This window comes from Eulemur rufifrons, chromosome 18, assembly GCF_041146395.1.
Source record: "Eulemur rufifrons isolate Redbay chromosome 18, OSU_ERuf_1, whole genome shotgun sequence".
NCBI classification, from domain to species: domain Eukaryota; kingdom Metazoa; phylum Chordata; class Mammalia; order Primates; family Lemuridae; genus Eulemur; species Eulemur rufifrons.
The window spans coordinates 64,185,820-64,207,837 of record NC_091000.1 but is presented as its reverse complement, the minus strand read 5'-3'; the positions used below and the strand labels follow the sequence as shown (position 1 = coordinate 64,207,837).

General features: G+C 41.1%; 1 protein-coding gene across 3 annotated transcripts in view; it reads left to right on the top strand.

Moving 5' to 3' along the window:
- Positions 1–20,053, top strand: part of DSP (desmoplakin) — a 44,034-nt gene extending 23,981 nt beyond the window's left edge. Inside the window, exons 8-24 of one of the 3 annotated variants that reach the window (XM_069493518.1) lie at positions 322–426; positions 1,300–1,395; positions 1,733–1,858; positions 2,392–2,544; positions 3,732–3,886; positions 4,688–4,814; positions 5,602–5,803; positions 6,051–6,277; positions 7,813–7,979; positions 8,416–8,554; positions 9,112–9,305; positions 10,323–10,485; positions 10,969–11,052; positions 11,479–11,586; positions 12,144–12,242; positions 12,867–13,364; positions 16,172–20,053. In XM_069493518.1, coding sequence (XP_069349619.1) covers positions 322–426; positions 1,300–1,395; positions 1,733–1,858; positions 2,392–2,544; positions 3,732–3,886; positions 4,688–4,814; positions 5,602–5,803; positions 6,051–6,277; positions 7,813–7,979; positions 8,416–8,554; positions 9,112–9,305; positions 10,323–10,485; positions 10,969–11,052; positions 11,479–11,586; positions 12,144–12,242; positions 12,867–13,364; positions 16,172–19,417 — 5,889 coding nt within the window. In that variant the 3' untranslated portion in view covers positions 19,418–20,053. Of the gene's footprint in view, positions 1–321; positions 427–1,299; positions 1,396–1,732; positions 1,859–2,391; positions 2,545–3,731; positions 3,887–4,687; positions 4,815–5,601; positions 5,804–6,050; positions 6,278–7,812; positions 7,980–8,415; positions 8,555–9,111; positions 9,306–10,322; positions 10,486–10,968; positions 11,053–11,478; positions 11,587–12,143; positions 12,243–12,866; positions 15,162–16,171 lie in introns of all 3 variants that reach the window. The other 2 variants (XM_069493517.1, XM_069493516.1) reach the window with 2 other exon arrangements.
- Positions 20,054–22,018: the final 1,965 nt, after the last annotated feature.

Sequence of the window (22,018 nt, the reverse complement as noted above, 5' to 3'; positions counted from 1 at the left end):
TGTGTGGCACCATAGTAGGGTGGCCTGGACTTAGAAACCTGGACTTAGAAAATCTCCGGATCAATCACAGGTCTGTCTCTCTTCCCGTGTGACCTTGGACAAGCCCTGTCACTGGTCTGACCTCAGTCACATTCTATCCTGTATCAAACATTCTTTCCAGCCTTAAAAAATGCTGTAATTCATGAGGAAAACATAGCATGATTCTTTGGCATTGTTCCTTTCCAAAGTACCATTTTGTATTTAACTTCCTTTAAATGCTGTGGGAGTGATGGAAGCTTAGTGGTGACTTGGTGATTGATTTATTTATTTTTCCATTCACAGATACGCATGAGTCAACTGGAAGTTAAGGAAAAGGAGCTCAATAAGCTTAAGCAAGAAAGTGACCAACTTGTCCTCAATCAGCATCCAGCCTCAGACAAAATTGAGGTAGGCTTCCTGAGGTTTATATTTTTGTTAGGGGGGAAAAAAAAGGAGACTTTTCTTAAAGTAATACTCTACAAATGTATGATTCTTATCCATCATGAAGCTATGCTAACTTTATTTTCTATTTCGGGACCAATACCCTAGGTCAGGGGTTGTCAGACTTTTTCAGAAAAGGACCAATGTTTTATACTTGAGAGTCATGGGTCTCTGTCATAATTACGTAACTCTGCCATTGTAATGCAAAAGCAGCCACAGACAATATGTAAATGAATGAATATGGCTGTATTCCAATAAAACTTCAGTGACAAGGGCAGGAAGTGGCCAGATGTGGCCTTTGGGCTATAGATTGCTGACTCTCTGCGCTAGGCTGCCGTCTGTGGGCTGTGCTCAAGGATGACATTGGTAACAGTGATACGGCCATACTGGTTGTTTAAAAAAATGGAAACTTCCGTATCAGTTGGTAAGAATCACCGCTTTAAGCACCTCCAAGCCCTTCACCTGGATGCCTTGCCCCTCCCCATGATCCAGCAACTGTACAGGGACAGGGCTTGATACTAGACCCTGATCCAGGGTTATCCCTGATTTCTGTTCTGATTGGTCAGTAGCTCTGCTGTTTGGATAATGTATATTTTGACTAATACTCCTAATGGTATCTATTCAGGAAACTGATTTTAAAATTTAATTTTGACCATATGAACAGTTTTCTGGTGGGAGAGAACTCATTCTGTTTGTGATTGAGAATGAAAAAAGTTTGCCTGACTTAGAATTAGATAAAAACTATTTACTAGCTTTCCTTCCGGCTCACTTGTCTCTGGAGGAATGTATGCATCCCTGCAGCTGAGCGGGGCCAAGACAGCAGGCATGTTCTCATTTCAGGCCTATATGGACACTCTGCAGACACAGTGGAGTTGGATTCTTCAGATCACCAAATGCATTGATGTTCACCTCAAAGAAAATGCTGCCTACTTTCAGGTTTTTATACTTAGTAATAATTTCATTGTCTTTTATGTACGTGGTAATACCATATCTTTTGAGTATATCTTAAAAAGCACTGAAAATAATCTTGAAAATATTGCATAAATCCTCTTTACTGGTTTTTAGTGTGGAGGAGCGTAGATTTGTAACCTGGCCACTAGTCACTCAAATAGTTTTCTGCTGTCACATACGTAAATACTTTCTGCTCTTTGCTTTCCTTTAGCCACCTAGCAAAGAGAGGCTTAGGGATGACAGTCCTTGAAACACAACTACTAGATGAAATTGCTTATTGAGTTGCTTCTCATTGGCATGGGATCACTCTCATCCTTCACAGTTTTTTGAAGAGGCCCAGTCGACTGAAGCGTACCTGAAGGGACTTCAAGACTCCATCAGGAAGAAGTACCCCTGTGACAAGAACATGCCGCTGCAGCACCTGCTGGAACAGATCAAGGAGCTGGAGGTAGTGTCTGAGACCTAGAACTTCAGCAGCTGCACCTGGGGTGGAAGATAAACTGCACCCTTGACGCAGCTCATGCTGCTGGTTGGGGTTATTGTACAAGCACACCCAGAGCCCGAGCAAGCGTTTTCTTCATCTTGCAGTGGCTTTTCTCAAAATGAATTTCTTGACATGCTCAACTACTATTGAGAGTTACTTTTGGTGTCTCGGTAATTTGCTTGGCACGAAACAGAGAACACTGATTACTTAACACGATAATTCCTTGGGGAAAGCAGACGTTAAATTTTATCAATGTTGTCCTTTCACACAAGGATATTCTTTCCTGTCCACTTACTTCATGGCTATGCAACTTCTGAAGAGTCTTATTATGAAAGGTTCTCATATTTCCTGCTGACGAATTTGTGGCTTTTTACAGCTAATGCAACTATAGTGATTTAATTTGTAATGTCATAGTAGCTACATTAATGTCTTTTGAAGATCACCTCTAAGATTCACAGGGTATCTTTGTTAAAGTATGATTTTATTTGCAATTGCAGAAAGAACGAGAGAAAATCCTTGAATACAAGCGTCAGGTGCAGAACTTGGTAAACAAATCCAAGAAGATTGTACAGCTGAAGCCACGTAACCCGGACTACAGAAGCAACAAACCCATTATCCTCAGGGCTCTGTGCGACTACAAACAGGACCAGGTGTGTACTCCGCCATTCAGAACCATACAAAAGTTTGCCCTTTCTTTACATTGGATTTGTGTTAATCAGGAGAACAAAATTTAATCTAGGTTTCAATAATCACCATAGCTCAATGTGTCTTTTCTTTTATATATAAAGAAGCAAGCTGTTGAACAAGTGCAGCAGTTCTGTTCTGAATCATATGATTGTTGGCAATAATTAGGACAATAGTTATTTTTAGAACTTTAAAAAATTCTGTTTAGAGCTTAATACTTCGTCTAGTATTTAAAACTTACCTGTGATCACTCTCATCTTTAAATTTCTGACTAAAGAAATGACACTATTAAGCTGCATATACAGTGAATGTCATTGCAAATTTCATGTGGTAATTGAGTAGCATATCAATTCTTCAGGTTCGCTGGTAAATATAAGCATTTATATAGAAAAATTACTTGTTTTTAGTAATTATATGATTCCCACGGCTCTATTTTTTATTATAAAATGATGTAGGATTTAACAAATATAAAATGTGATTAGTTGGTTACATAAACTTTATTAAACAGTAGGGTTTACTCTACCATGTGGAAACGCATTAAGAACTTGTGTGGTGAGGAGAAGGAAGAAGTAAGTTGAATTGGAGATTGAGATACCTAAAAATCAAGATTATTACGTTTTGCTAGGTAAGATAGTTGTCATATTTTAGGTAGTCATTTTAAGAAGCTATATAGATGCTGGAGTCAATTTAGAAGAGAAGCGTTTTAGATGCTGGAGTTCATTTAGAGAATTATTTCTCTGGAGACTGATAACAGAATTTTTTTTAATTTTAATATTAAATTTTAAGAGCAAACAAATGAGACAAGTAACACTTTAAAGTCTAATATATAAAAATGAATGCACAGAAATAGGAAAATGATGGTGTGAGCTTTTGCTTTACCAAAGGATTTTGCATTGTGGATTCCCCAGGCTATCTTTGAAAAGTCACTTCCCGCAGTTCCCTTAAAAGGTAGTTCACTTTATATATACCTCTTAGGCTTCCATGTATTATTTACAGCATCGGTATTGTTGGGTTGTGTATGGTCTGCTTCGTTTGAGGGGAAAAAGTAAGATAAAAACTTTCACAATTTGCATGTTTTCGTCTCTGTCTTTGAGAAAAAGATAAAAACATGTACTTATGAATAAAGGGAAGCCATGGGGTGCTTGCCTTCCAGAAAATCGTGCACAAGGGGGACGAGTGCATCCTGAAGGACAACACTGAGCGCAGCAAGTGGTACGTGACAGGCCCAGGAGGCGTTGACATGCTCGTTCCCTCCGTTGGGCTGATTATTCCTCCTCCAAATCCACTGGCCGTGGACCTCTCTGGCAAGTAAGTTCCTAATAGCCACAGCACGAATGAAGTGGGGAGAAAGGGCAAGTGCTTACACAAGAAGCTTAGACACATGGTTCCTTGCCATAATCACCTCCTCAAAAAAGGAACCTTGCGACAGTCACCTTCACTTTATCTTGCAATTGTATGTTGAAGAGACTACCCTTTTGGAGGATAAAAAGAAACGTCTGACGGTGTAGGAGGGCGGGAGTGAATAATGCTTGTCACGCACTTGGAAGGTGTTATTTTAAGGTTCTTCTTTCCTTCTTAGAAAATCAGTCATTTTACATGTAGCCACAAATATAAAATGCCTTTAATATCAATATTTGCTCTTCAATAGGTAGAGCATTCATTTTACAGATTGTCCGTGGCAGAGTCTTTTAAAGCTTTTAGTATGGAAATCTTCAACCACACACAGAACAGGGAGAGTAGTGCAATGAGCTCCCGCATGCGCAAGACCAAGCTGGGGAGGTCATCAGCGTCCACAGCACCTGCCATCCTGTGTTAGACCTCTGCCAGTTAAAATGTTGCTGAGCAACAAGATGACAAAAAAAATTGTAGTGTGTACGTCAGCCAATAATGTATAATAGATAAATTGAGAATGTACTTTTGGGGGAGTAAATGAACCCAGATCCATTAAAATGGTGACTCTTTTGAAAATTAATTATACATATACCAGTTACTCTTTGAGTGATTATTGTATTAATAGTTTTGTGCAGTTGTGTAGGCGTGTCCAGGTTTCCCAGGTGGGATGAAGTTTGAAAGGCTGGCTATAGCGTGTTTTCCCTTTGTGCCTCCTAGGATTGAGCAGTACTACGAAGCCATCTTGGCTCTGTGGAACCAGCTCTACATCAACATGAAGAGCCTGGTGTCCTGGCATTACTGCATGATCGATATCGAGAAAATCAGGGCCATGACTATCGCCAAGGTACGTCCTCGGGACCGGTCAGGCTGCCCGGAGGGAGCGCCATGCTGCTCCCTGCAAGTGCTTGTTCCCGCCAGTTAGACTATAGCTGTGCTGCTCATGCTTTCGTGTCTCATTATGTGAGTCAGCTTAGCCTTCCTTAGAGGGTTTGGTCTGCGCGGAGGGGAGAACGGGAAGAATTAGCACATGGCTGGTTATGAGACAAAGAGGTTATACTAATTCAAGTGGCCTGAGAAGCCAGAAGTACCTGTGGAAAAGGCATGGGTCCTGTTTTCCTTGGATGTAATGGACAGTTAGGTCATAAATAATCAACTGGATATCACAAGGGTAAAAGGTGGGATGCAATTCTTAGAAGAGCACCCCAAGCATTAGTTACACTAAACCAGTGGTTTTCAAATTATGGTCTGAAGAATCCTAGGGGTGTGTTTGGGTCCCTTAGGGGTGGTAGGGATGATGGAGGTGAGGAGAGGGCACAGGATAAGTTTTGGGGTCCTCCAATCCCATTTCTTTTTGTAGTCAGAGCTGCCTTGCTGTGCTCTGCTCTATATGTGGGGCTTCTGAGTAATATTTCATTTGAAGAAAAAATTCTGTAGGAAAAAGCAATCAGCATCCTACTGCTCTGGTTCTTGGGAGCAAAGTCTAAACCTGCAGACCTTTTATATCTTAATGGGCCTCTGATGAGTGTTGCCTTGAACCCAATCTAGCGGGGACATTTTTTGGCCGACTCTTCTGGATTACAATGGGTGGGCCATCATAAATCTCAAATCACTTCTGCCTGGTTCACTTCCAGCTGAAAACCATGCGGCAGGAAGATTACCTGAAGACAATACAGGACCTTGAGTTACATTACCAAGAGTTTATCAGAAATAGCCAAGGCTCAGAGATGTTTGGAGATGATGACAAGCGGAAAATACAGTCACAGTTCACTGATGCCCAGAAACATTACCAGACCCTGGTCATTCAGCTTCCTGGCCACCCCCAGCACCAGACAGGTGAGCTTGGGACATCTTTCTCTTTGTATCAACTGCATATGCAATTTAAAAGAGAAAATAACTTACATAAAACTAGTTTCAGAACAATTTCTTTAAAAGAGAGAGATCCAAAGTCATTTACGCACTAAATGTTCAGAATCAAATCAAAGGAAGTAGATATACTTTTATCCAGTAAGGATGCCTTTTGAGCCCTACCACCTTGCTAGCTAGGAATTCTGATTTTTGTGGCCCTCACTTCCTTTTCCAGTAACCACAACTGAGATCACTCATCTTGGTACCTGCCAAGATGTCAACCATAATAAAGTAATTGAAACTAACAGAGAAAATGACAAGCAAGAAACGTGGATGCTGATAGAACTGCAGAAGATTCGCAGGCAGATGGAGCACTGTGAGGGCAGGATGTCTCTGAAAAACCTCCTTCTGGCAGACCAGGGGTCTACACACCACATCACACTGAAAATAAATGAGCTGAAGGTGGGTGAACATTAGTATTTTGCTTGATTTCTCTGTGTATTTATATTTATCTGCAAACAATTAAAAAACCCTCCTGGTTTAAATGTTCATAGGCAAGAAATATTACTTTTCAAGAAGACAGGGTTCTGGTAGGATTGTCTTTTTTCTTTACTGTGTTTCTGAATTTGTAGAAGGTTATTAGGTCGGGGGCTAAACCATCTTTGCTATTAAGTTTGTGGGTTGCTGAATCAGGCTACAGTCCATCTCAAAAGTTTTCACAAACATTAATTGGGCTTCTTATGTAGAGCAACCTGTGGCATGGGCTAAAAGATGAGATTATCTTTATTTATAGATGGACAGAACTCTGACACGAAGAGATTTGGTTGGTGAGGTAAGATCTCAAAGCCATAGACAGAGCTGTCACTATAGCCCAGATGTGTCAGCCCCTAACTCAGTGATATTTTCTGCTCAGCCAAGCCTGGGCACTGTATTGAAATGTCCAAGATATGTATATTCTAAGTAAGAGGGCCATGTTTACACAGTGCTAAAATGGCCATGCTAAAGAAATAGATGAAACGTCAACTCTCTTTCTTGAATTCTTTACATTTAATGGACTTTTAAAGGGCAAAAATAATCAATGCAGAGTGCTAACTTCTGTATGATCATGGTGTGCCAAGTGATGGTATACAGTAATGTGTTGCTTAGTGACAGGGATATGTTCCGAGAAATGTGTCATTAGGCAATTTTGCCATTGTGCTAGCATCATGGAGTATACCTACACAAATCTAGATGGCATAGCCTGCTGCACACCTCATCTACAAACCTGTACAGCATGTTACTGTACAGAATACTGTGGGCAGTTATAACACAATGAGTATTTGTGTACCTAAACATATCTAAACATAGAGAAGATACAGTAAAAATATGGTATCATAATTTTACGGGCTCACCATCGTATATGCAGTTCATTGTTGACTGAAACATCATTATAGAGCACCTGACTGTGTGACTATATGTACTCAATGGAATATTGTTCAGCCTTAAAAAAGAAGATACTGCCATTTGCAAAAACATGCTTGAACCTAGAGGACATTATGCTAAGTATGGTAAGCCAGACACAGAAAGACAAATGCGGCATAATCTCACTTATCTGCAGAAGCTAAGAAAAAAGTCTAGTACGTAGGAACAGAGTAGAACCATGGTTACCAGGGGACAGAAAGGAGAAGGCAATGGGGAAATGGAAAATCAAACAGTACAAGCTTACAGTTATGTAGGATGAATAAGTCTAGAGTGCTAATGTACAACGGGAGGTATTATAAGAAATAATGTTGTAGTGTATATTGAAAATTTGCTCAGAATAGGTCTTAGGTGTTTTTAACACACATATTAAAAAAAAATAACTATGGAAAGTTAATTTGCTTACCTGTAGTAATCATTTCACTCTGTGTGTGTGTGTATTGTGTATGTATATCAAACAGCATGTTGTATACCTTAAAAATCTACAATAAAAAAAAAAGATTGACAGCTAAATCAAAAGAAGTTTGCTTTTTTGACAGAGCGTGCAGAATGATTCGCAAGGAATTGCTGAAGTTCTCAACCAGCTTAAAGATATGCTTGCTAACTTCAGAGGTTCTGAAAAGTATTGCTATTTACAGAATGAGGTATTCGGACTGTTTCAGAAACTGGAAAATATCAATGGCGTTACAGATGGCTACTTAAATAGGTAAACACGACTAAAATCTGAAATATTTTGCTTTTCTCAAGCTTCATTTTTTTCAGACTTCATTTGTTTGGATGCTTGGCTTGCTGGAACCTTTGCCTTGCAGTTTCTCTTATTACTGGAGGGTTACTGACATTATCCTGTGGTTTTGAGAGAGTGTCCTCTAGATTAGCATGTTAATTCCACTGTTCTGGAATTTAATATATCTTAGAACCAAGGTAAACTCCAAGGGCCAGAACTTGAGAATTCTTCAGTGAATGCGAAATAATGGTCTGAATCATGATAGAGAAAAAAAATTACTGCTCTTGTGACTTATAAATAGGCAAAATAAATTTGTGTTCATATTAATATTATTCTTTTTCATTAGTAGTGATGCGAGCCAGTTGTTCACAGTTTCGTTATGTTCCTAGCAATTTTGTATCTCTTCTGCTCTTTCTAGCTTGTGCACAGTCAGGGCGCTACTCCAGGCCATTCTCCAAACAGAGGACATGTTAAAGGTTTACGAAGCCAGACTCACGGAGGAAGAAACTGTCTACCTGGACCTGGATAAAGTGGAAGCTTACCGCTGTGGACTGAAGGTAACTTGAAAGGTTATACCAATGGCCCCGTTTACAGGAAATAATACAGGACTAAGCTCCCAATTGTAATATAGAGCCTCAGTAGGTTTTCATGAGTTTTGAGGATTACTAGATTCAGTTGGCCACACATGGTTGATATCAGTGATCTCTAGAACTCTGTTTTCCAGAGTGTTAGCAGAAACTATGTGAGAAAGTAATTTGCAGTGCGATTAGTTTGAAGAATGCTGAGTTAAACTGGTTTCTTTACTACAGGACTTCTCAGTACCTTTAATATGTTAATATACATTAGAATTATTCAGGAATGAAATGTGATAGCATTTCTCAAACTAAGTTACACATTGAATCCTTTTCTAACAGAGTAGCACAAGGCATTAGATCATTGGAACAAATACTGGGAAATGCAATTCCATAAATGTATTTTCCTGGATTGTTTTCACCTAAAAATATGAATTTTCTAAAGAGGGTCATAACTTTTATTTTTCCACATTTGGTGACTCGTAGTATAGCACACAGTGGGAGAAGGGATTAATTTGTAGTCATTTTTTTTCCTCTTGCAGAAAATAAAAAACGACTTGAACTTGAAGAAGTCGTTGTTGGCCACTATGAAGACAGAACTGCAGAAAGCCCAGCAGATCCACTCTCAGACTTCACAGCAGTATCCGCTTTATGACCTGGATCTGGGCAAGTTCAGTGAAAAAGTCACACAGCTGACAGATCGCTGGCAAAGGATAGATAAGCAGATAGACTACAGGTGTGCCAACCTTCTTCCCCACGTTCTTCCCATTTGGCTGTTCCCATGATAATGTCACTTGAAGGGAGCGCTGCAAAAAACAGGTTTTGTTTTGTGCTAAAGTTAGGCGTAGCAGGCTCTTTTCCTGGACTGCCTGTTGGCAGCTTTGTTTGAAATGGAAAGAAAGTGTGTCACAGGGTCTTAGAGTAACAGCAGAAGCCATTTAGCCAACCTTTGTGTCCCATCAACTCTTGTTACTACCGTTGGAAGGAATGGCTGCTTTGAGTAAGCGTTCTCCAAAAATTTATCAAAATGAAGTTTTATATAAAAGAAATGCCTTACTACAAATGAGGGTCTAAAAAAAGTCTCCAGAATTGTCTTGTCTGTAGTCCATTTTATTAGCAGTGCTTTTAGAAAACATCTGTATTGAGATGTAATGCACATACCATACAACTTACCCATTTAAAGTGTACAGTTCAGTGGGTTTAAGTATATTCAGAATCGTGCAACCATTGTGACAACCTGAGTTTTGAACATTTTCATTACCCTGAAAAGAAACTTCTGTTCCCATTGGCAGTCACTCCCCAGCCCTTGGCGATCCTCAGTCTACTTTCTGTCCTATGGCTTTGCCTGTTCTGGACATTTCCTTTAGGTGGAATCCTGCAATAGGCAATTCTTTGTGACTGGCTTCTTCCACTTCGTATAATGCTTTCGGGGTTCACCCATGTTGTAGCATGTTTCAGTCTTCATTTCTTTGTTTTCTATTTTATTTTTTTCATTTCTTTTTATGGCTGAATAATATCCCATCATTTGGCTATACCACATTTTTGTTAATCTTTTCATCAGTTGGTGGATATCTGAGTGGTTTCCAACTTTGAGCTGTGATCAAAAGTGCTGCTGTGAACATTTATGTATGAGTTTTGTGTGGGCATGTGTTTTCAGTTTTCTCGGGTATATGCCTAGTGAATTGCTTCATGACTATGTACATATTTTAGGAACTAAGAAAATAATGGTTTTATTTTATATATTTTCCCTCAGATTATGGGATCTGGAAAAACAAATCAAGCAACTGAGGAATTATCGTGATAACTATCAGGCTTTCTGCAAGTGGCTCCATGATGCCAAACGCCGCCAGGATTCCTTAGAATCTATGAAATTTGGAGATTCCAACACAGTCATGCGATTTTTGAATGATCAGAAGGTATAAGCCAACTTGTCATTCATAGCTGTTTTGAGATTAATTGGGTGTGAGCTGTATTTTCCTCTGGTTTTCACAGCAGTGCTTAGATTTCAAATGATGAGTATTTATTAAATACTCATCAATCCATTTTTGAATACATAAAGAATGCCCAGAGGAAAAGCAAGTGAGGTATTTACAAAGAAATACAATTATGAATATAGAAATAATGTAATGTTCTTCTCATGTTATAGTAAAATATCTTTATAAATTGAGGTAAAAAGACCAGAAAACAGTGCTGACTAGAAAACAACCTCTTATCCTCCTTCATTTTTCTGAATGGAAAAAAATGCTCATGTCTTAAGCTGTAACTATGAGAGTATGAGGCCAGTACATATAGTAATAAACTAAAGGAAAAAAAAATAACAGTGGTAGAAGAGTGAAATAACATTTATTAAAAAATATTTGTATACCTTACCATTTATAAATGTTTTATTTTTTGTATAGAACTTGCACAATGAGATATGTGGCAAACGAGACAAATCAGAAGAAGTACAAAAAATTGCTGAACTTTGTGCAAATTCAATTAAGGTAGGTGGGTTGCATAAAGAATGTTGGCGTTTCATCAAGAATATTAATAGCATTACTTGCTGATTTGTTTTAAAGATTATAAACTTCTTGAGGATAGTGATTACGGCTTTTATATATTCTCTCCTGAACAAACCATAAAAGTTTGTTATCCATGGACTTGAATTCATTCCATACTGTCACTGTCCACACCAATGTGCTGGTCTCTATTCTTTAGATTGGTGGTATGGGCCAAATTCTCCAGTTAGCACACAAAGATGTACTGCTTGGATTAGTAATACAATATTAGCTGCTTGGACACTGGTGGCACGTTATCTTTGGGGTTGGTCATTAGAAATACAGCTTGATGATTTAAAATTGGAACTGTAGCCATTAGTGACTCCTTTTAAGTCCATGTAGATGTTTTTCTTAAACTTTATTATTCTGCAGGATTATGAGCTCCAGCTGGCATCGTACACCTCAGGACTGGAGACTCTACTGAACATACCTATCAAGAGAGCCATGGTTCAGTCCCCTTCTGGGGTGATTCTGCAAGAGGTATACATATCACTGCATGTTTCTTAGAACCTGCCTCTCCTTCTGCCTCTTCTCTTTGCTCTGTCTCCTGCCTATCTTCCCTCCCGTCCCTGGATTCACCCCTTGTAGAGAGTCCTTTCAAAAAAGTTTAATAGCAGGTTATGCTCCCTTCAGTGTGAGTCATTGATGTTACATTTTCAGAAATGATTAAGGGAAGTCTAAATCTGTTATTTAGAGTCTTTGCAGAAATTGGGCTTAAATTTCGATGAAGGAGATTTCTAAAAAGTGGAAAATATGTAGATTTCTGAAAGAACTTCTTCCCAAAGATGTCAGAGAACATCAGCTATCAGGTGGTTTAGAGGAAATCCCACCAGCTTGGTGGGATGAGGATGGGATACAATGTTTTTAACCTTTGTTTTGCTGTACTTCTAGGTTTTGGAATTAGCACGCCTGAAAGAAGGGAATTCACTCTTTAAGTTATAATTTCACTATTCTATTATTTTAGAAAACCAAAGGTCATCTTAATAGGACTTTTTTTGAATGTAATATCTTTTTTTCTTTCCCTCCTTCTCTCCAAGGCTGCAGATATTCATGCTCGGTACATAGAACTACTTACAAGGTCTGGAGACTATTACAGATTCTTAAGTGAGATGCTGAAGAGTTTGGAAGATTTGAAGGTAATTTACTTACTTTATTTACATGGAGCATCAAGAAAGAAAATGGAATAAAACCTTATAATTACTGCCTTACTATAACGTGGATTTGGACATACTTTAAAGAATTTGCTTCATTTCTTTGTGTTAAGGATAAGAACATCCTGGACTAGCTGGATTTGAATTTTTCATATTGAGTGATTGTTCACTTTAATCCTCATTTCTGGTACTCGAATTGAGTTTATGTGGAAACTTACTTTATACCTTGAAATAAAGGGAACAAATTTATGAAATCATAAGCTTTTGATCTTGAAAGAAATTACCTCATTTTACAGATGAGGAATCTGAAACTCAAAGACAATATATCATTTGCTAAGATAATATGAGCAGCTGATGGAGGAATTATGACGAGAATCCAGATTTCTTGAATTTTTGTGTAGTAGTTCTTGCCTCAAATCACTCTTTATGTATGTGAGGGTGTGTGTGTGTGTGTGTGTGTGTGTGTATGTGTGTGTGTGTGTGTGCACGTGCACAGGTTTATAAAGAGAAATGAGAATGCACATTGGTCTGTGAGGGGAAAAGTACTGCTTCTTTCTTGGGATTTGAGGTGTTTTTGTTTTAACCTAATTTCTGATTTCATTTCCACAGCTGAAAAATACCAAGATTGAAGTTTTGGAAGAGGAGCTCAGACTGGCTCGAGATGCCAACTCAGAAAACTGCAATAAGAACAAATTCCTGGATCAGAACCTGCAGAAATACCAGGCAGAGTGTTCCCAGTTCAAAGCCAAGCTTGTGAGCCTGGAGGAGCTGAAGAGACAGGCTGAGCTGGATGGGAAGTCGGCCAAGCAAAATCTAGACAAATGCTACGGCCAAATAAAAGATCTCAATGAGAAGATCACCCGACTGACATATGAGATCGAAGACGAAAAGAGGAGACGAAAATCTGTGGAAGACAGATTTGACCAGCAGAAGAACGACTACGACCAACTGCAGAAAGCAAGACAATGTGAAAAGGAGACCCTTGGCTGGCAGAAATTAGAGTCTGAGAAAGCCATCAAGGAGAAGGAGTATGAGATAGAAAGGTTGAGGGTTCTTCTTCAGGAGGAGGGAGCCCGGAAGAGAGAATATGAAAATGAGCTGGCAAAGGTAAGAAACCACTATAATGAGGAGATGAGTAATTTAAGGAACAAGTATGAAACAGAGATTAACATTACGAAGACCACCATCAAGGAAATATCCATGCAAAAAGAGGATGATTCCAAAAATCTTAGAAACCAGCTTGATAAACTCTGTAGGGAAAATCGAGATCTGAAGGATGAAATTGTCAGGCTCAACGACAGCATCTTGCAGGCCACCGAGCAGCGAAGGCGGGCTGAAGAAAATGCCCTTCAGCAGAAAGCCTGTGGCTCTGAGATGTTGCAAAAGAAGCAGCATCTGGAGATAGAGCTGAAGCAGGTCATCCAGCAGCGCTCGGAGGACAATGCGCGACACAAGCAGTCGCTGGAGGAGGCTGCCAAGACCATTCAGGACAAAAACAAGGAGATCGAAAGACTCAAAGCTGAATTTCAGGAGGAGGCCAAACGCCGCTGGGAATATGAAAATGAACTGGGTAAGGTAAGAAACAGTTACGATGAGGAGATCATTAGCTTAAAAAACCAGTTCGAGACGGAGATCAACATCACCAAGACCACCATCCACCAGCTGACCATGCAGAAGGAGGAGGACACCAGCGGCTACCGCGCCCAGATAGACAATCTCACCAGAGAGAACAGGAGCTTATCTGAAGAAATAGAGAGGCTGAAGAACACATTAGCCCAGACCACGGAGAATCTCAGGAAGGTGGAAGAAAATGTCCAACAGCAAAAGGCTGCTGGCTCCGAGGTGTCTCAGAGGAAACAGCAGCTGGAGATTGAGCTGAGGCAGGTCACTCAGATTCGAACAGAAGAGAGCATGAGATATAAGCAGTCTCTTGATGATGCTGCCAAAACCATCCAGGATAAAAACAAGGAGATAGAAAGGTTAAAGCAACTGATCGACAAAGAAACAAACGAACGGAAATGCCTGGAAGATGAAAACGCGAAATTACAGAGGGCCCAGTATGACCTGCAGAAAGCAAACAGCAGCGCGACTGAGACGATAACCAAACTGAAGGGTCAGGAGCAAGAACTGACGCGCCTGAGAATCGACTATGAGAGGGTTTTCCAGGAGAGGACCGTGAAGGATCAGGACATCACGCGATTCCAGAACTCTCTGAAAGAGCTGCAACTGCAGAAGCAGAAAGTGGAAGAGGAGCTGACTTGGTTGAAGAGGACGGCCTCTGACGACTCCTCCAAGAGGAAGAAGCTGGAGGAAGAGCTGGAGGGCATGAGGAAGTCGCTGAAGGAGCAAGCCATCAAAATCACCAGCCTGACCCAGCAGCTGGAGCAGGCGTCCATCGTTAAGAAGAGGAGCGAGGATGATCTCCGGCAGCAGAGGGACGTCCTGGAGGGCCACCTGAGGGAGAAGCAGAGGACCCAGGAAGATCTGAGGAGGCTGTCCTCTGAGGTTGAGGCCCTGAGGCGGCAGTTGCTCCAGGAACAGGACAATGTCAAACAGGCGCACTTGAGGAATGAGCATTTCCAGAAGGCCATAGAAGATAAAAGCAGAAGCTTAAACGAAAGCAAAATAGAAATTGAGAGGCTGCAGTCTCTCACAGAGAACCTGACGAAGGAGCACTTGATGTTGGAGGAAGAACTGCGGAACCTGAGGCTGGAGTATGATGACCTGAGGAGGGGCCGGAGCGAAGCGGATAGTGATAAAAATGCCACCATCTCTGAGCTGAGGAGTCAACTGCAGATCAGCAACAACCGGACCCTGGAACTGCAAGGGCTGATTAATGATTTGCAGAGAGAGAGGGAAAATTTGAGACAGGAAATTGAGAAATTCCAAAAGCAGGCTTTAGAGGTATTCACAAATATTTGATCGCAGCTTCACTGTTTCTCAAATTATTCATCCTGTTTTCATCTAATCTGAACTGTGTGCTTGCTACTCAGATAGATGCTTACAGAAAGTCTAACCTTTCTATTTCTTGCTCCGTTTATGACTAGCACCAGTCACAATTCAGATCACTGCCTTAAGGTCAGTTCAGTGCTGGGTGTCCTGCTATTCTGTCACTGCATCAAATGCCAGTCTGTGCAGCATGTGTGTGGCCCTGCTTTTAAGAACTTTAGCATGTGTTTCACATCTATGATCACTTTCTCTGAATGTTCCGCTCTACTTCCTAGAAGATAGCTCTTGTTTAGTGAGCTGCAATGCACATTTGTACTGAAAATTTTCCTAAATAGAAGCCATATTAAAGTGCTTCTCTGTGCAATTTTGAAAACACTTTTCATGCTGGCTTAGATTATTTCTCTGCACACATTATTCTGTGTTCTCTTTGATCATGGCCCTCGTATCATTCTTTTTGTTTGGCTCTTCTTCTTTTAACCCCTAATTTTAAAATAACTTCTTTAACTTCTAATAAATTTGACTTCTATAGACAATATTTGTGTGGGGCTGGGTGGGATGTTTGTGTATATATATACCCATCCATTTGTATTGCTTTATCAAACATGTTAGTATAGCTATAACAGGTGAGATGTAGGTGTAGCACGTATGATGACCTGGAATAAAACTCCCCATATTTTTTCAAACCGTAATTATTGTTAAGAGTAAGACAAATCTACAACTTTTCCTAATTTCTTCTATGGAAAAAAAAATAGTAAGTATGAAGCCATTAATCAAACTGGCAACATATATTGATAGAATTTCTTCCATGAATTTATAAGATAACAAGCTCACAGTATATCCAGGGAAAACAGAAAAGAAAAATAAGTAAACAAAGTTTTTTTTAAGATACAGGAAATGAGGTTAAATTATGATCTAATCAAAACATCATTTTTTTTCCCCCCCATTTCTTTCTTTTTAAATTTTAGGCATCTAATAGGATCCAGGAATCAAAGAGTCAGTGTACTCAGGTGGTGCAGGAAAGAGAGAGTCTTCTGGTGAAAATCAAAGTCCTGGAGCAAGACAAGGCCAGGCTGCAGAGGCTGGAGGATGAACTGAATCGCGCAAAAGCAGCTCTCGAGGCAGAAAGCAGGGCCAAGCAGCGGCTGGAGTGTGAGAAGCAGCAAATCCAGAATGACCTGAATCAGTGGAAAACTCAATATTCTCGCAAGGAGGAGGCTATCAGGAAGATAGAGTCAGACAGAGAAAAGAGTGAGAGAGAGAAGAATGGCCTTAGGAGTGAGATTGAACGACTCCAAGCGGAGATCAAAAGGATTGAAGAGAGGTGCAGGCGCAAGCTGGAGGATTCCACCAGGGAGACACAGTCGCAGCTGGAAACAGAACGCTGCCGACTTCAGAGGGAGATCGACAAACTCAGACAGCGCCCATACGGGTCCCACCGGGAGACCCAGACTGAGTACGAGTGGACCGTCGACTCCTCCAAGCTGGTGTTTGATGGGCTGAGGAAGAAGGTGACAGCGATGCAGCTCTATGAGTGCCAGCTGATCGACAAAACGACCTTGGACAAACTGTTGAAGGGGAAGAAGTCAGTGGAAGAAGTTGCTTCTGAAATCCAGCCTTTCCTTAGGGGCGCAGGAGCTATTGCTGGAGCTTCTGCTTCTCCTAAGGAAAAATACTCTTTGGTAGAGGCCAAGAGAAAGAAATTAATCACCCCAGAATCCACAGTCATGCTTCTGGAGGCCCAGGCAGCTACAGGTGGCATCATCGATCCCCATCGGAATGAGAAGCTGACTGTTGACAGTGCCATAGCTCGGGACCTCATCGACTTTGATGACCGCCAGCAGATATATACAGCAGAAAAAGCTATCACGGGTTTTGATGATCCGTTTTCAGGCAAGACAGTATCTGTTTCAGAAGCCATCAAGAAGAATTTGATTGATAGAGAAACTGGAATGCGCCTGTTGGAAGCCCAGATTGCTTCAGGGGGTGTAGTAGACCCTGTGAACAGTGTCTTTTTGCCAAAAGATGTCGCCTTGGCCCGTGGGCTGATTGACAGAGATTTGTATAGGTCTCTGAATGATCCTCGAGATAGTCAGAAAAACTTTGTGGATCCAGTCACCAAAAAGAAGGTCAGTTACATGCAGCTGAAGGAACGGTGCAGAATCGAACCACACACTGGTCTGCTCTTGCTAACAGTACAGAAGAGAAGCATGTCCTTCCAAGGAATCCGTCAACCTGTGACCGTCAGTGAGCTGGTAGATTCTGGTATATTGAGACAGTCCACTGTCCATGAACTGGAATCAGGTCAGATTTCTTATGATGAGGTTGGTGAGAGAATTAAGGACTTCCTTCAGGGTTCAAGCTGCATAGCAGGCATATACAATGAGACCACAAAACAGAAGCTTGGCATTTATGAGGCCATGAAAATTGGCTTGGTCCGACCTGGTACTGCTCTGGAGTTGCTGGAAGCCCAAGCAGCTACTGGCTTTATAGTGGATCCTGTTAGCAACTTGAGGTTACCGGTGGAGGAAGCCTACAAAAGAGGTCTGGTGGGCATTGAGTTCAAAGAGAAGCTCCTGTCTGCAGAACGAGCTGTCACTGGGTATAATGATCCTGAAACAGGAAACATCATCTCTTTGTTCCAAGCCATGAACAAGGAACTCATTGAAAAGGGCCATGGTATTCGCTTATTGGAAGCTCAGATTGCAACTGGTGGGATCATTGACCCAAAGGAGAGCCATCGTTTGCCAGTTGACATGGCGTACAAGAGGGGCTATTTCAATGAGGAGCTCAGTGAGATTCTTTCAGATCCGAGTGATGATACAAAAGGATTTTTTGACCCCAACACTGAAGAAAATCTTACCTATCTGCAACTAAAAGAGAGATGCATTAAGGATGAGGAAACGGGGCTCTGTCTTCTGCCTCTGAAAGAAAAGAAGAAACAGGTGCAGACATCACAAAAGAATACCCTTAGGAAGCGTAGAGTGGTTATAGTTGACCCAGAAACCAATAAGGAGATGTCTGTTCAGGAGGCCTACAAGAAGGGCCTTATCGATTATGATACCTTCAAAGAACTGTGTGAGCAGGAATGCGAGTGGGAAGAAATAACCATCACAGGATCAGATGGCTCCACCAGAGTGGTCCTAGTAGACAGGAAAACAGGCAGTCAGTATGATATTCAAGATGCCATTGACAAGGGCCTTATTGAGAGGAAGTTCTTTGATCAGTACCGATCTGGCAGCCTCAGCCTCACTCAATTTGCTGACATGATCTCCTTGAAAAATGGTGTGGGCAGTAGCGGCAGCATGGGCGGTAGTATCAGTGACGATGTGTTCAGCAGCTCCCGACATGATTCAGTAAGTAAGATTTCTACCATATCCAGCATCAGGAATTTAACCATCAGGAGCAGCTCTCTGTCTGACCCCCTGGAAGAATCCAGCCCCATTGCAGCCATCTTTGACACAGAAAACCTAGAGAAAATCTCCATTACAGAAGGTATAGAGCGGGGCATCGTGGATAGCATCACTGGTCAGAGGCTTCTGGAGGCTCAGGCCTGCACGGGCGGCATCATCCACCCTACCACGGGTCAGAAGCTGTTGCTTCAGGATGCAGTCTCCCAGGGTCTGATTGACCAAGATATGGCCACCAGGCTGAAGCCTGCTCAGAAAGCCTTCATTGGCTTCGAGGGTGTGAAGGGAAAGAAGATGTCAGCAGCAGAGGCAGTGAAAGAAAAATGGCTCCCCTACGAGGCTGGTCAGCGCTTCCTGGAGTTCCAGTACCTCACGGGAGGCCTTGTTGATCCTGAAGTTCATGGGAGGATAAGCACGGAAGAAGCCATCAGAAAGGGGTTCATTGATGGCCGAGCAGCACAGAGGCTACAAGACACCAGCAGCTATGCCAAAATCCTGACCTGCCCCAAAACCAAGTTAAAAATATCCTATAGGGATGCCATTAATCGCTGCATGGTTGAAGATATCACTGGGTTGCGCCTTCTGGAAGCTGCCTCCGTGTCGTCTAAGGGCTTACCTAGCCCTTACAACATGTCTTCTGCTCCAGGCTCCCGCTCCGGCTCCCGCCCCGGATCTCGCTCTGGATCTCGCTCAGGCTCTCGCTCTGGTTCCCGCAGTGGGTCCCGGAGGGGAAGCTTTGATGCCACAGGGAATTCTTCCTACTCTTACTCCTACTCATTTAGCAGCAGCTCTATTGGGCACTAGTAGTCAGTTGGGAAGGGTTGCTATACCTTGGGTTCATTTATATGAATTTCCACTTTATTAAATAAGAAAAAAGAAAACCTGGTGCTTGCAATATAGTGATAGAACGTTTTTTGCTTACAGAAAAACATAGCCATGATTGAAATCAATTAGTAAAGGCTGTTCTGGCTTCTTATCTTCTTAGCTCATTTTGACTCATGTAGTACACTTGGCTGTAGCGTGTGTGAAGTGGTAATCAATTGTAAGGATAGCATAACTTGAACGTAGAATTTGTTTCTTCTCTTCTGTGTTTAGATTTTTGATCAATTCTTCTTCAACTTTTTTGGGCCTATGATACCGATTTCTATTCTTGAAAATAAAAATAAATCAATCACTGATATTTTAGTCATTCTGATTCTCATCTAAATATTTCCATTTTCTGTATTAGGAGAATATTACCTGCCTCCTCTACCCACCACAAAAATCCCACCCCAAACCCAAGCATTTTGGAATGTGTCTCCTTTAGTTTTAGAATGTGGATTGTATACCCATATACTCTTTAATGTACTTGTTTGGTTTGGTATTAATTTGACTGTATGTGCATGATAACAGCAGTCTTTGCTTTTCTTTGGTCAAAGTTTTCTGTTTATTTTGCTTGTCATTTTCTATGTACTTAAAAAAGGTGTCTTTATGAAGTTTGCTATTCTGGCAATAAACTTTTAGACTTTTGAAGTTTTTGTGTTTTAATTTAATAATATGTTTATATATGTACACGAGGGGATGTAGGAGCAGCTTTTTATCATAAAATAGACTTAAAACTATTTGTTTACTAAATACCTACTAAGAAAGACTATTGGCCAGGCACAGTGGCTCATGCCTGTAATCCTAACACTTTGGGAGGCTGAGGCAGGAGGATTGCTTGAGGCCAGAAATTTGAGGTTGCAGTGAGCTATGGTGTGACACCATTGCACTCTAGCCTGGGTGACAGAATGAGACTGTCTCAAAAAAAAAAAGTATTAAAAATTTTTGTTAGAAGGTTGTCTTTTATATTAGTCCTTTCAATATTTCTCTAGTGCCTGTTGTATACCATGTGGAGTCTTTGAAAAGAAACCTGTGTAAAGAGGCCAGCCCAGAAGTAAATACCCTGTTGTAGTTTATTCTGGACAGTGAGTACCAAGTAGCATTGGCAAAGTCACCATCATAGCATTGAAAAAACATGAGGTGGCTGAAATTCCTTTTTGGGGTATCCTCAAAATAGATGGTGTTTCATATCCCTTAAGAGGAAAGAATTGTCCTGGAATCATTTATGAAAATTATCCCTGAAGGGTTCTTGGCTCTCTGTTGAAGGACAAGGAAATATGTCTATTCCTTTGGATCAAAGAAAAACTACTGAAATTCAGACATTTTTCACTAAATTAACATGACTTTACTGAATACCTACTATGTCTAGTATTGGGTTAGGTGCTATGAAGATTCAATAGAATTTACAAGCTCCCTGACTGCAAGGCATTTGCAGTCTGGATGGGGCCAGAAGACAAAGCAATCAGTGGGACAATTTTCCTGTGTCAGCAGTATATAGTAATAAAATCAAACATTTCATAGTACAGATAGAAAATAGGAAAGCAAGTGAAATGGCTAATTGTGTAGAACAAAAATGATCCTCAAGATGAGATGCTTAAATTATCGGGGGCTTTTGGTATTTAGGGTGAAAATTACCTCCATTCTCATTGCATGGGCTATTTTTCCTCCACAGCACTCATTTTTTCCTTATCTCCCCTCTCCTTTTCTTCCCTGTCCCCCCTCACAATTTGGAGGACTTGAAATTAATTTCATTCACTAAATACTGAGTTCTGTGTGCCATACATTGTGCAAGAAGCCATGGATCACATGCTAGAAATATGTGGTACAAAAATAGCCCTCAGAATCTAAAAAGAAGAAGAAAAATGTAAATGCTGTGTTGGGGGAAATGAAGGAAGTTTCTATGCTAGAGCTGGGACACTATTTGTCACCACAGGCTGCCATGATAAGATACCACCTTAAACAATAATGTATCTTCTCACAGTTCTGGAGGCTGGAAGTCCAAGATCAAGGTGCAGGCAGGGCTGGTTTCTGGTGAGACCTCTTCCTGGCTTGTGGATGGCCACCTTCTCATTGTGTGCTCACATGGCCCTTTCTCTGTGCCTATGCAAAGAGAGTGGGGGGTGGGTAGAGGTAGAGAGATCTCAGGTGTCTCTTATGAGGACATCAGTTTTACCAGATTAGAGCCTTACATTCATGACCTCATTGAACCTTAATTACCTCCTAAAGGCCCTATCACCAAATACAGTCAAAGTATGGATTAGGACTTCAACATAAGAATTTGGAGGAGGGAGGGCAGCTCATTCCCATCCATAACAGAAGCCTGGCCTCGAACAGGTGTCTGGAGACCTCTCCAGCAAAGTGATGATCAAACAGAAGTTAACAGCTTCAGTGTAGAGCTGTTCCTTAGGTTGAAACAGTAACTACAGTACAAATGACAAATATTTCCTATCCCCTCCAAGCTTCTTCCAAAGTAAGCTCTGAGATGAGATGGGACCGTGTCCTGGAGAGAGGACATGTTTGCCCCTGGCTAAATTTTCATTTGGT